Source organism: Platalea leucorodia, assembly GCF_965183815.1.
Source record: "Platalea leucorodia genome assembly, chromosome: 4".
Taxonomy (NCBI): Eukaryota; Metazoa; Chordata; class Aves; order Pelecaniformes; family Threskiornithidae; genus Platalea; species Platalea leucorodia.
This window is the reverse complement of record NC_138826.1, coordinates 65,550,600-65,563,970: the sequence shown is the minus strand read 5'-3', so window position 1 is coordinate 65,563,970 and position 13,371 is coordinate 65,550,600. Positions and strand designations below refer to the sequence as shown.

General features: G+C 40.7%; 1 protein-coding gene across 1 annotated transcript in view; it reads right to left on the bottom strand.

The window, feature by feature from the left end:
- The window catches only part of MYBPC1 (myosin binding protein C1), a gene marked incomplete at both ends in the record, with an annotated part of 74,941 nt that extends 73,516 nt beyond the window's left edge, over positions 1-1,425 (bottom strand). Inside the window, one exon of the mRNA XM_082310200.1 lies at positions 1,401-1,425. Within this exon, the coding sequence (XP_082166326.1) occupies positions 1,401-1,425 (25 nt within the window). The remainder of the gene's footprint in view (positions 1-1,400) is intronic.
- Positions 1,426-13,371: the final 11,946 nt, after the last annotated feature.

Below are 13,371 nucleotides of genomic sequence, written 5' to 3'. Positions count from 1 at the left end.
GGATACTTCATCCATCATTGTCCTCGAGTACTAGGGAGGGCCGGTAAGTAAAATGATCACATTGGTCTGTCAACACTACTTGCTTAAGACTCAGTCGTACAAAAAGTTTAGTTTTCATATGCCCTCAACCCAACAAGGTGCTGAAACTGCCTAATGTTCCTGATAGTTGCTCTGCTTTTGCCTTCCACAAAACCAGAAAATATTTCAAAAAGACTGTTAAAATAAAGCAAATGCTCTTGATAGGTGAGTGTTAAATCGAATGTACTTGTTCAAACTACACACATGGGCCTATCAGATCTTTCAGAACTGATGGGAAATAAATGCTATTTAGTGTCTTCTATATTTTCCACAAGATTATCTTTAAGATCAAACTCAGTTTTGCATTTGGGATTGCGTTAGGGAACTTGTCTGTATACCTTTTGCTTGCCAACACTTGCAAAGCATATACAGTTTGCACATTTATGGCTTTGCAGAAGCTATGTATATTGTCAATGCTAAACAATAATCATCAAAAATTCTTACCAAAATGTCTAAATTTGAAAGAAAAATAAAAGAAGGCCTATAGAAGCAATGGAAATATAAGAAGCTTATTTAGCTTAAATTTTCAAAATAGTAAAAAATAAATGCTAGCTTTTAAAAAGTTATGCATTAATAGACCCTGAACATTTTACGCCTGTTTGGGCAGCCTCCAACGGACAATTTTGTATCTTGCTAGCAGACTACATACTCAGTTTCTTTGCTATGAAATTAATAGTACCACAAAAGGGGCCAGTATTACTGCCTTTAACTGTCCTTCTGAAACATAAAATAATTCTTTCTGTAGTGTGGCAAAATGTATCATTCCAGTTTGAACTGTACGGAAAAACTTACTACTTTCTTCACTTAGGCATTAGGCATTAGGCATATAGAATATATTTTCATATATTTTCATCAGAACCTTAAAACTGTTTCATGAACACATCCTTTCTATTCATAACTTATAAAACTTCATGAAAAACATATTAACATGCTGACTTTTTAAACCATAAGAAATGCTTATTCCCTGTTTTCCAGAGTCTAGATATCTTAGCTATAGAGAAACCACTACAAAATCCTACAGTTTTAAAAAGTGAATACAGCATTTGCTGTCAAGTAGTTTCTCAATATCTCTGCAAAGCCATTGTTTATTGTTTAAAATAGTTGGAGGCCAAAACAGTTTTGTGCTATACCCCTACCTGAAAGTAATTTCTTAGTTTAAAAGGATCAGTGATCTGTAATGATATAATGATGTTACACTGCTATCACTCTCAGATATTATTTGTTGCTGAAATATGCAAGATGGTCTAGAAGGTGTTTTGTGTGTGTGCGTACTCATAATTCCTGTAATTAAGAAATATTCAGGTAATATTTGTTATACTTACCATCTTTCTTGGTGGGTTCCGGCATTGTTACGAGAATTCTTTATTCCCAGTGAGTTTCAGCCTTTCAGATGCAGTAAGTAGTAGCCCCAAGTCCAGCTGAGAGGGTATGAAGATCAGTATGACAAGCAGAGGGTAAGAAGAATTCCTCTGCTTTATATACTGCGACCGAAATATCAATCAAAATAGCACCTCCTCTCTTTTCAATGCAAACACGTTGAAAATTGACAGTTATGGGAACCCCTCTCACATCTGTTGTCTGCAGCCTCTGCTCCCTTGGCTTTTGGAAGGAATCTCTGCTGCATTGCATGGGGCTGATGAGAACATCTATAACTTTCTAAATTCAGCTGCACTGCTCACTCTCTGCTTCTCTCTCTGTAACATGCAGACACGCATACACACGCAGGTAGAGGTTGAAGAAGTGACTGCCACGGTATTAAAGAGCCTCTTCTGCCTGCAGAACTTATAGAAACTACCTGTATACATTTACGCCTTTTCCCACAACATAAAAGGGACAAATTAGTATAGACAGTACGTCTGCAGTGAAATTTCATTTCCTTCCTTCAAAAGGAAGTGGTATGCAATGATGGAGCGAGAAGTAGAGTACTTTGCAGTATTAATGAAGAAAAAAGGATTATTGTGTTCCTGTTTGGAGCAGTGAAGACCCTCCATATCTCCCTTCTGTTTACATTTGTTGACTTTCTTGGGTCCTTTCCTGCAGCCATCCTCATTGTGGCTTCGATAGAGACTGTAGTGCTTCTTTCAGCACTGCTACCCCATTAACTGGAGAGGTCACTGCTGAGAGATGAGATATTCTCTTTTCCACTCATCCAGGAGATGCAACAGTCCTTGCCTTTGCCAAGCCAGGAAACCAGGCAGAAGGAATGGAAATCCTATCTGTAGCACACACACGAAGCTACTAAACTAAGCCATTGGGCTGCCCTACTCTATTATGAATATGCAGGCAATAGAAATGCAGGTCAAGTTAATCAGGGGGTACTAGGATTTTTTTTCTTATTCCCTTTTAGGATTTTGATACAAAAGTGTAGTGATTAGTGCAATAGATGAAGTGGTCCTCAAGGGTTTCATGATATTAAAACACATGTTCAGATCATTATCACATATCAATAAGAACTAGGCTACTAGACAGACTTCTCACTGTCTAAATACACCTAAATGTTTTGGAAAACATATTTTACATCTTTGAATAGGAATTAGAGATGGAATAGTGGTCATGTGCCTGTTTATCTTGTAGCCAATGCATAATTGTTTCCTCTACAATCTGTTGTTTTCTGGCTATTTAGCCATTTTATAGACATCTTATAAGGGATAGGCATTTCATTGCTTTTTTTAAGAGACCAGACTATCATCTGGCTTTTTCTGCTCTACTGATGGGGATGTTTTATTATTTGACCGATTCATGTGCCTATAAAATACAGAGAAAGGCAAGACCCTTGCCTACAAGAACCTAAACAAGGAATATTAAAGCTATTTTCCTCCTTTGTTCCATATCACTATCTAGGTAAACCTCCTTATATCACTGAAATAATTTCTGTCCTTGGAAAGCTGAGTGCTACCCTGAATAGGTAACCAGGGATTTTGTCTGCCTGTGTATCAGTGTGGTGGCAGTGGGGAATTGGTGCATTAACAGACCTAATAACATCGCAGAGATCATTTTTTCTTGTTCCCTTTCTTCTGCTCACATCCAGGCATCGCACGCTGTGATGGCTGGAACCAGAGAGGTATGAAGAGCAACTGCCGATTCTCTCCAGCATGGTGGCCCCTTGTAAGATGTAAAGACAGTTTGCTTTGCATTTCACCCATCGTGTGCCAAGAGGTGCTGAGAACTACATGTCTGGAGACTCCTGTTAATACAACCAGGATTAAATATGGTCACAGTCTAGCGCTGGATGGGTAAGAGAGGACCTCCATCGCAATCTCATGGTGAGAAAGGATTGGAGGCCGATGCATATCCTTACAACCTTAAAGGGCTTCCTTTACAGGAAGAGGAAGAAGGATATTCAGGAAGACAAAATCTGACTCATAGACTACCTTTATACTACCAAATAAATCAGTACTGAGATCACTCAGTGGCCCAGAGGCCAAGTGAAAGTGTATGGTTCTCATCCGCACAGCAAAACTCCTTCTCTACCCCAAACCAGGAGTCTGCAGCCAAAATGTCCACAGGGAATTGTTGCTGGCATGTGCCTGAGCTATGCCTAGGGATAGGCGGGACAGTGCTAGCTGGCCCAAGCCAAGATGGTATCAGGGAGCATGCTAACCATCCCCCAGTGTGGATAATCACAGGACAACACTTGAACCCATGCCGGAGCCCTGCTTTATTTACTGGTATAGACATAGCTAGAAAACCTAAATTAACTCTATAATCTCTGCTAGGCAGCAAGGGAAGAAGAGAGGTTACGGGTAGAAAAAAATCATGAAACACTACAGTTGCCTTTGTAGCATGTGGGGAGATGTGTGTTTCTTGAGGTCTTTGTTTTGTAAAGGCCAGCTGAGAGTGCAAGCAAAAGGCTCTTCAACTGCATGAAATAAATTGAAACTGTGGAGTAGTAATCATCTGAACACTTGCTCATCCTTTTACTCTTTCCTACCCTTACATTATACATGTATAATTCATTGCATTCTCTTTTACTCGGATAAAAAATTCCAGTGTTGCAACTTTCCTGTAATGTAATTTTTAATAGTATTATAAAAGGTGCTACTGGGGTAGATTTAGACTGTGATATCTCAGTGTACCTTAGCACTAGCAGTGACAGGGAAAGCAATTTATTTCCTAAGAATATAAGCCATCTTTTATTTGTTTCCATCTAATTCCCAGCTGAGTCCATGCCTCAAGCACCTGCAGATACCTCATGCTCCAATCTAAGACAATATAGTCATTTTAGTTTATTTCTCTTCCTGCAGAAATGTTGTCACAATGTTGACCCCATTTTGCTTGTGTCGTAACAGTTATTAGTAATTTGGTGCTATTGGATAAATGTCATTCAGAGCTTGCCTTCTTATAGTTCTTTTCCACATTTGCAGAGTGCATGGTAGTCACCAAACTTGCCTTATCACTGCATACAGAAGACGTGTTGATTTTGGCCAACAGTTGTCCCAATTGCTTTGAGACTGGTTAAAAAAGAAGGAAAAAACTCAAAAGAAGCAGACACCTGACCTTCTCCTTGACCTGTTTGACTTTTTTTTTTTTCATTTTAGCCATCTCTAAGCTTATGCTTCTTGGATCACAGAGATGTCTAAACATACTTACAATCATCCATACACACAACCTGTGCACTCTCTGTTAATAAATGCATTTATCTATTCATTCTATGAAGTCCAGATTTTAAACCATTTTTTTCCTGCTGTCCTGCTCTGCTTCCCTGTGTATGACAGTCACTCAACTGATTTGATTGCAACTGATCTTGTGAAGGAGCTGAGCCAGAAAAGGAAGCATTTAGCTCCTCTGTGCTGAACACACAACTCCTGAGCAAGTGAAAGGGCCACGAAGCACCTTCTGACTCAGCCGCCAGCCTGCTTGCCAAATGACTGAGCCACACCCTTCACAGAAATTGTGAGGTGGAAAGACCTGAGCTCCACCTTGTTTCTAGCCCACCTACTGTACCTCAGTAGATAGAACTAGAGGCTGTGGTTTCCCCAGTCATCCTTTCATTAACTTACTCTATTGCTAAAAGCACCCCTGTCTGCACAGACTGCCTCATGGCTCTGGATGAACATCCCTTCCCATAATTTGATATTCTCCTTCCATAAATTGGCTTGTGACCTTGTATTTTGCCCTTCTGTAAGTGAATGTCTTCTGACCAAAATTTATCCTCATCGCAGTATGGCTTTTGTGTACCACCGTAAGCCCTCTTCTCAGGCACCTCAGGGGCCAAACATGCTAAGCTCTCTGAGTCTTTCCCTTCCATGCTTGCCCCAATTAATCTTCTCTGGTCTCTTTCCAAAACACGAGTATCCTATTTTAACTCTGTTCAGCTCCTTGAGCAGGTTCCAAACAGCAGCTAACCAAGGCGTCAGATAATTAAATCATTCTCTCTCGTCTGTTTTTAATAAAATCCCTTGGTCAAACATCCAAAGCCCTTATTTGCTCTTGCAGCTGCTACATCTGCATCCATAACTTCATATTTGCTGCTATTCCTAGGACTGAACTCTCTCAATTACTTCAGTCTCTATTCTAGTAAGTCACTGTCTGTCTGTTACCAGAGAAAAACCTTCATCTTGTCACCAAGCCAAAGAATCAGACATTCCCAGAAGACCTCAGAGACAAATCTTTAACAAAACTACTTAAAAATTTTCCACTGAAAGGTTTTATTGATATTGAGAAAAGGTAACTGATTGAAATAAGAATGCTGAGCAGAAACAATTGGTTTATATGAGAATGGGAAAGGATTCCCAGTCCACACAGGACAAAATCTGGAAATAACCCCCAAAATGCTGTTGTGTCTGTGCATTTTCATTAAAAAATGAACAGCATCTTGGTTTTGTACTAATAAAGAATCTAAAGATTTGAAGTCTTATGTAACAGAAAACCATTTTAACCAGTTTTACTATTTGGAGCTTTGGAGCCTCTAGGAAACAGTTATTTACTGAGCCCAAGGCTGAAGGAGGAGAAGCAGCAGCAGATGGAGCCTTCCCTCGCATCAGGAGGAACCCATAAACGCGCTTCTCCAGGAGGATGCTGAAATGAGGTTTGACAGTGCTTAAGCCCCATTCAAGTCCCACATCCCCACCCATCAGGCACAAGGACTGAAAATCCTGTTCTGCATGTCTACAGCAGGATCGCATCATAGTGATGTCATTTTGTGCTCAGATTCTGCCTTCGCCACATGTGCTATTTAAAATAAGACATTATAGATTTTGGTGAATTTATTTCTTTTGATATCACTGATAATCTGCAGAGCATTTTTTCTTTTCTGCCAATAAAAATAACAAATCAATTATTTAAATTTCTACCATCCTGGCAAGCGGAAGGCTAAAAGTGTACAACCAAAAAATGCCCAATTTCTAATTTTGCAAGAGAGGGAAGTACCTTGGCATGGAAGAAAGCTGCATCGCAGGATACCTGTTATTTTTCAAGTCCCTGTCCAATTGGTGAAGGCAATCCTATTTGTCTGACATCTTTGCTGAACTTACTGGTGTTGATGAAAGACACCTGGATTTACCTGGCCAGCTCAGTTTAATCATAGCCTCGCACTGTAGACCTGCCAGGAAAAAAGACTTTCCTACTCTGTCATGCACTCTACTTTTCTGCCATGTAAATAAGACGTGACCTTGGTTGAGAAGTGATGAGAAATACTTTCTGTATAAATGTATCATCCACAAATGGGATCTTACTCTATGTAGCAAGACGAGGGAAGATTAAACTTTAAAGCCTAGATTGCATTTTTTTCCCAAGACAGTCAGCTTGGAGACACTTCAAGGCATGTACAAGATGTCGTTGACAGATAAACACCACTTGTCAGCTTTGCCTTCTGCCTTACAATGACCCAAAGGGTGACATTACTGTGTAAGCAACACATGCCCCATGGTGTCCTATGGCAGTCAGAGTGTTTCCTTTCTGACAGTAAATTCCAGCGCACTGAGGCACTCGGCACAAAAGTCAAGAGCTAGTCCCTAGGTCAGGGCAGCAGGCAAAAAGGCAGGAGGAAGAAGGAGAGCAGCTTCTTTCTGTTGACTGCTTGGCTGGATCAGCCAGAAAAAATTAAGATGAGGGTTGCTAAGAAAGGAAAAGTGATAAGAATTTTGCTACTGACTTCAAGAGAGCCTGAGCTTATTTCCCTCTGTTTTTAAGAGGAAACTTGAAAGAGCACCCTGCAGCCAGGAGAGGAAAGAGGCATTGCGGCCCAGACTTTTGTTCTTACTTCCACAGGTGAAATTGGGAGCAGCTCCTCACCTGAGCTATGCCTAGGTAAGCAAGACCTATGCTGGGTTTACATGCTCCATCGTACTGAAAACTGTCTAATTGTGAATGCCTGATGCAGTGTAACAAACAGAAGTTTCTTCGGCCCTGATTTGATCTGTTCATTAAGCCTGTGAAATTTACTTCAGCAGCTTACAAAGAGCACATGATTTGCCCCAGCAGATTATGGTGTATCACACTGGTATGGTGTCTCCAGCACTGGCCAATGAGGCTTGGGATGAGGAAAACGCCCCTTCATCATTATAAACCTAGGACTCTGATCTCGGGTTCTCTCTCAGAATTGCATTTTTTGTGTTTTCGGATTTGAATATAGCATTTCATCATTAAACTTGGTGGATTAATTTTCCATTATTTTCAGTGCATTTGATCTGTCTTGTTAGAAGTCTGCAGAATTTCAAAACATGCCTGTAGAAATTTTGCACTGGAAATTCCTGAAATCCATAACTATCCCAACAATAGCACAAATTTTCTGGAATTATTTTTTCCAAGTCTGCTTCCCTACTCGTTACAATTAGCACATTACAGCATCAAAATTCTGCAGGTATCTGTTGTGCTCAAAGACGCACACCCTGTATTATGGGAAATGCTGGCATGGGGGACTCCAGGAAACCTTGATTAATGTTTCTGAGACAGTTTTAGAATTATCGCAATGACAGAGTCAGAGTTTGTAATTAGTGCTTATGCAATACCAGTCTTCTATGTTAAAATTGTCACAAGCCTCCAAACTAAAGTATTAGAAATATATTGATATTAAAAAACTTTACTTGCTCTCCTTTAGAATTTTAAATATTGCGGTCTTGCAAACTTTGACTTTTATGTATTAAATCACTTTTTCTTAGCATAACTGCAGTACAATTGTAACAGTATAATACACTGGGCTAATTTGTTTGATATATTAATGGTATAGTTTCCTGATACAGGTAATCCAGTGCAGCTGCAGACTGCTGCTAGCAGGATGGGCCCGTTCTCCCCTCCTTTATCTCTTCCTCCTCCCTCAGCCAGAAGGTCTTGTTCCCTTCCTTGCGTTGGACCTGGTGACTCTGCAGGATGAGTCAGTTCAGCTTACTGATCTGAGTGAATCCTACTCATTTGGAGCAGGAGGTACTTTATTTCTGCTGGCTTAGCTAGCTGAAGCAATACTCTCTGGCAACCCTGTGATCACTAGATACAAGGCAACGGGAGCTCACAGCCGCAGGCAGGGGAGTGGGACTGTCCCTCTTAGCTGCAACCTACACACACATAGTGTTAGGTTTAACAGGAAATTATACCCTCGTTGTGTCAGAGGTCCACAGTTTATAAACATCCGCTTCCTATTCTGGAAGATAATTGAGATACATGTGAAGTACTGCATATTGATCTCTTAATTCCAAAAACGTCTGTTGCATGGAGATAGATTTTTCTTTAATTTATCCAGATCTTTTTTCCTTTGTATTGGATGAAAAAAAATCAAATTCCTTTCAACCTTCAGTGAACCACGGGAGGGTCCCACTGATTCACCGAGGAAAGTGAACAGGGGCTGCAGGGAACATAATTGAAAAGGCAGCACCATTCACTGGGAGCACAAAGCAAACCTGCAACAATGAGCCATGCATCTCCACTTTGGTGGAGGCCTTTACCTTCTTACTAAGAAAAGAGGGTTATTCAGTTTTCGTCATTTGCTCTATGAGCCTGACCAGTACTCATAACTTTGTGGTTCGCCTTGAACTCGACTGATGCTGAAGATTTACCTTCCTACATACATTATGTTATGAAAGGAACAACACACTCCCTTTCTCCTAACAAATGTAATCTTTTATGTAACATACTTAATATGGCTGAATGACAGGAACATGGTGGCACCACCCTAGCTTCATTTATGAACACCTATTTGCTTTAACAGGAATACAGTGGCGGTTTCTACTAGTATTTCCAAAGTCTTTATAACCTCTATTCACTCTGAGTCAGCACTGATTTGGAAATCAGTGATGTCATTTAAATGAGTGATGAAAAGCTTTTCTTGGGGAAAACCCTCTATGTGGAAGATTCTGACTTGAAGTTTTTGGAGAACATCCAGCATAAATTTTAAAGACAGGCTGTAACTCAAAAAGTTACGTGAAATGGTAAGATTAAAGATTAAAAAAGACTATTAGAATCAGATAACAAGGACTTACTGAATTAATTAAGCTTCACAAACAGCCTGGTGAAAGTAGGTTAGAAAGAATATTTTATATATAAAGGAATAAACAGAGACAAGTCATGGGATTTGAAGATCCATATGAGGTATTGGGTCAAAGAAGAGGACCCCAGAGATATGGCTCTTAGTCTTTGTCCTTGGCTCCTAGTCTAAGGTATATGCTGCTTTCTGGATCTGTGAACCCTGGAAGAGAAATCCCAAGGGTATGTATGTATTTCACTTTTGCCATGGGCTGCACATAGGAAGTTCAGAAGAGACACTCATTTTGACTTTTTGGGTGAGATCCCTTGTGCTTAAGTTTTAGTGAGTGCAGTGCCAGCTTCTGCATCTGAACTCATCCTTCCCAGCCGTACAGTCAGTGGAGATCTAGTCATCGGGCTCAGTTCAGTTACTTAAAGATGATCACACGCAGCCATCTGAAAGTGCCCTCTGGAATCCATCATGGCCTCCCATTGCCCCTGCGCAGCATATGGGTCATCACTAAGTCTGGTGTCAAATCCATCTCTTCCATATGACTGTCTTAAGTAACTCAAGGCACCTCTGATGGCACTACACACATATGTTTAGGGAGCTGAACCCTTATCAAATGGGTTTTAGAGGGCAATGCAGAAATGAATTTTAGGATAAGGTGTCTCACATCTTGGATTTCAGTGGTGACCAGCCCACATGTCAGTGCTCCAGAGAGCCCTACCCAATGCATCTTTCACAGAGATTAATGATTATGAGAGATTTTTGGGCTCATAACTACAACAATACATTAGATGCCCAAAAGTGAGCCCTCTCATGTGCTCCCCTCCTCTTCCACAGGCTCCTCCTGGCTGCTGCGTCATGTGTACCAGGGCTTGTACAGCTTGTCCCTGAGTGGCCACACCAGATCAGCCCGGTTTGGCTTTTCACTCTTGCAGTGGCTGTGCGCCCACAGAATTTCACATAATCCAAAGTCTTTCATCCGTGCATACATGAGCCACCCAGGTCAATCTCTTCTCCACCGCCATCTCCTAGACACACTGTTGGCAGTACAATGCATCTGCAGTACAATGCATCTGAGTGTACAGACTTTAGACTCTGGGTTCTGACTATTCCTTTCTCAGTGGTACAATGATGTTTTGGGCCAAATCTTTTCAGTTTAGCCTCAGTTTTACTGTATAGTTTCTTAAACAAAAAAAATGTTGGTATTGCAGGCACTCATCTATGGGAAAAATTCTTCTTCCAAAAATAAACCCTTCCTGCTCAAGTTAGAGCCTGAGGCTTAAGGTATTAGCAGTCTGGAACCATAACAATATAAACATATGAGAAGCCCAAATGGGACTGAACAGCATTTGTGCACTATGCCATCACTGCTTTCTTCTTATCAGTTCAGTAACTCCTGTGGGACTGCTTCCGCAGGACTTTTTTCCCTGCATGTGAACTGCATCTACTGTCACCTAAGCAAGCATGACAAACCTTTTTCTTTCAAGCACTAAACTTAAAAAAGTTCTGTGGCTTGAAATATATCTACAGTAAAATGATCATTTATGTGGTTGAAAATGCTTTTTTGTATAAACTTCTCAGGCAGACAGTGGCAGTGCATCCCTTGCCCTGCCCAGCAGGAACCAGCCATGGTCCCAGACTGTCAGTCACAACACTTCTTCCTTGTGAGTCACACAGTGAATCATTCCTACGGGCATTTTGGCCAAGTCAGCTGGACGGTACTCAACACTCCCTCTACTACCGCCTTCTCGCAGGTATGGGTTAGCAGTTTAAGCAGTTACTATCATCTCAGCTAGTTTCTTCTCACCCTCCTTTGGCAGTTACAGATAGCTTCAGCACTGATCTCAGCTAGTGATGCTAACTGCACGCCGAAGTGGACCAGGGACACTCTCACGTTCTGTTGCATGAAACTTTGCAATGACAACCTCTGTCTGTCCGGTATTTGGGACTACCTGAAAGTGGCCACTTGTTAAACCCTCCTGCTAGTTTCACCAGCAGCCACCTGGCTGACGTGTTCAAGGACTTCCAGTGTATTCCAGGAAAGACTATTAAGTGTCTCCTTCATATTCCTGCTCAATCCTATCTCCTGTCTCAAATCTCTCACCCTCTCTTGTTTCTTTTGTTAGTGTTCTGCAATTATTGTTTGTCATGTGCTTTTGCCAAGGATCAAGCTGCAGAGAACTACAAAAATAGAGGGAAAAAAACAAACTATCAGATTTCTGCAATGTCAAAAGGATCAACCAGTAGGTTGTGTGTAGCACTATCATTTTTCCTTGGCATTAAATGTTATGAATAGGGATAAATGTCACATTGGTGAATGTCACATAATTTCCTGAATATGCTTATGCCTAGTTTAAAAATATATAGAAAAAGACAGAATTTAAAGGTGGCTACCAAACCCAATATTCAAATTTTAGTCTAGTTTTCAGGAGGCCTAAGTTGTCACAGGGAGCTTCAGTCTATGCAGTGTTGTCAAAGTTAGTCACAGTAATCTGTATATAAGCTTAAGAACACAAGTTCAGGCTCCTAGTTTTTAAAATCCTAGTCTTATTTTACTAAAAATGAGCAGGTATGCCAATGGAGTTTATACTGCTTAATAATGAATATGCAGACCAGAATTTCTAATCCCATCCTCTATCACTGTCACCCTGAGCAAGCCAGTCTCTGCTGTAGTTCTCATACCTAAAGAACTGAGGAAAAGGGGTGAAAAAAATCTCCATTTCCCTTTGCCAGTGATAATGAAAATCATTTAACTGGGAGAAGTCCACCTCTGGCTTCCTGGTCACTTAAATCTCCTAAGCCCACCAACTGGAGTAGACATGGCAGCCCCAGGAATTGAGCAAGTTATATAATGAATTAGAAAGTTAAAATCCTATGTATCTTCTCCCTGTTGCCATGCAGGTCTGTGGCAGGTCAACTTTTATCCTGATTTGGGAATTATATAAATCTCAGGATCAGATAGTCTTTGTCCTGACAGTCAGATGTCTGTACGAAGGCTACTGACACACACATGGTCTTAATTCAGAGGGAGTTAGTGTTTTCAGGACAATAAGACCTTAAGAATTTAAACAAGAAGATGAAAGATTTATAAACTAGAACTAAGAGGTAAATCCATTTCTACAAGAGGCCTCAGCGAAAGAGGGAGTTTTGAAAGAAAATGTTTGGATGTTGTAATAGGTAGGAGGAAAGAGATAAGAGCAAAGAAAGTCAAGGCTGGATTACTGCACCTTCAGGGCTGAGGAGGAGAGTAAGAACATGAAATGTGATTTGGCATGATGCAGAAGGAGGAAGCAGTGAAGATTCAAAGCGATGTAAAGTACCAAAAAGTGGAGTGATTTTAATGATAACTCCAGCATCTCTTGGGTTACAAAGTGAGGTTAAAGCACAAAGTGATATTTAGTCTGAAGATGATATGAATAACTGAATAACTGAAATAACTCTAGTGTAAGCCACAATGATGCCAACCAACATGTTCGATTAGCCATACTCATTCATACAGTTTTCGTCTATGAACAAACATATTTGCACAGAGGTTTGCTTCTCCCCAAGTACTTATCCCACTGAACCTAGCAGTGTTGCTCGATGTGGGTGCTGGTGGGAATGTATGAAGAGGCCTCTGAGAATTCAAGGAAAATGCAAAAATGCATCATTCCCTGAAGAAACTCTGCTACCCTTGAGGTAAGGGCGTAATTTCCTAGCACTTGCAGAAAGAAGGGTGAGGGTGGCCAGTTCTTGGTTCTTGCACAGAAAGAAAAAGTTTTGTCAGAGCAAATTCAGCTGTCCCTGAAGCTGCGCATTTCTCAGAAATCTACGTAGTTTCATCCACAGTTACACAAGCTAAGAAAATAAATGTCTATCAGTCATCATGTTTCTGGATGTAAAGGAACATC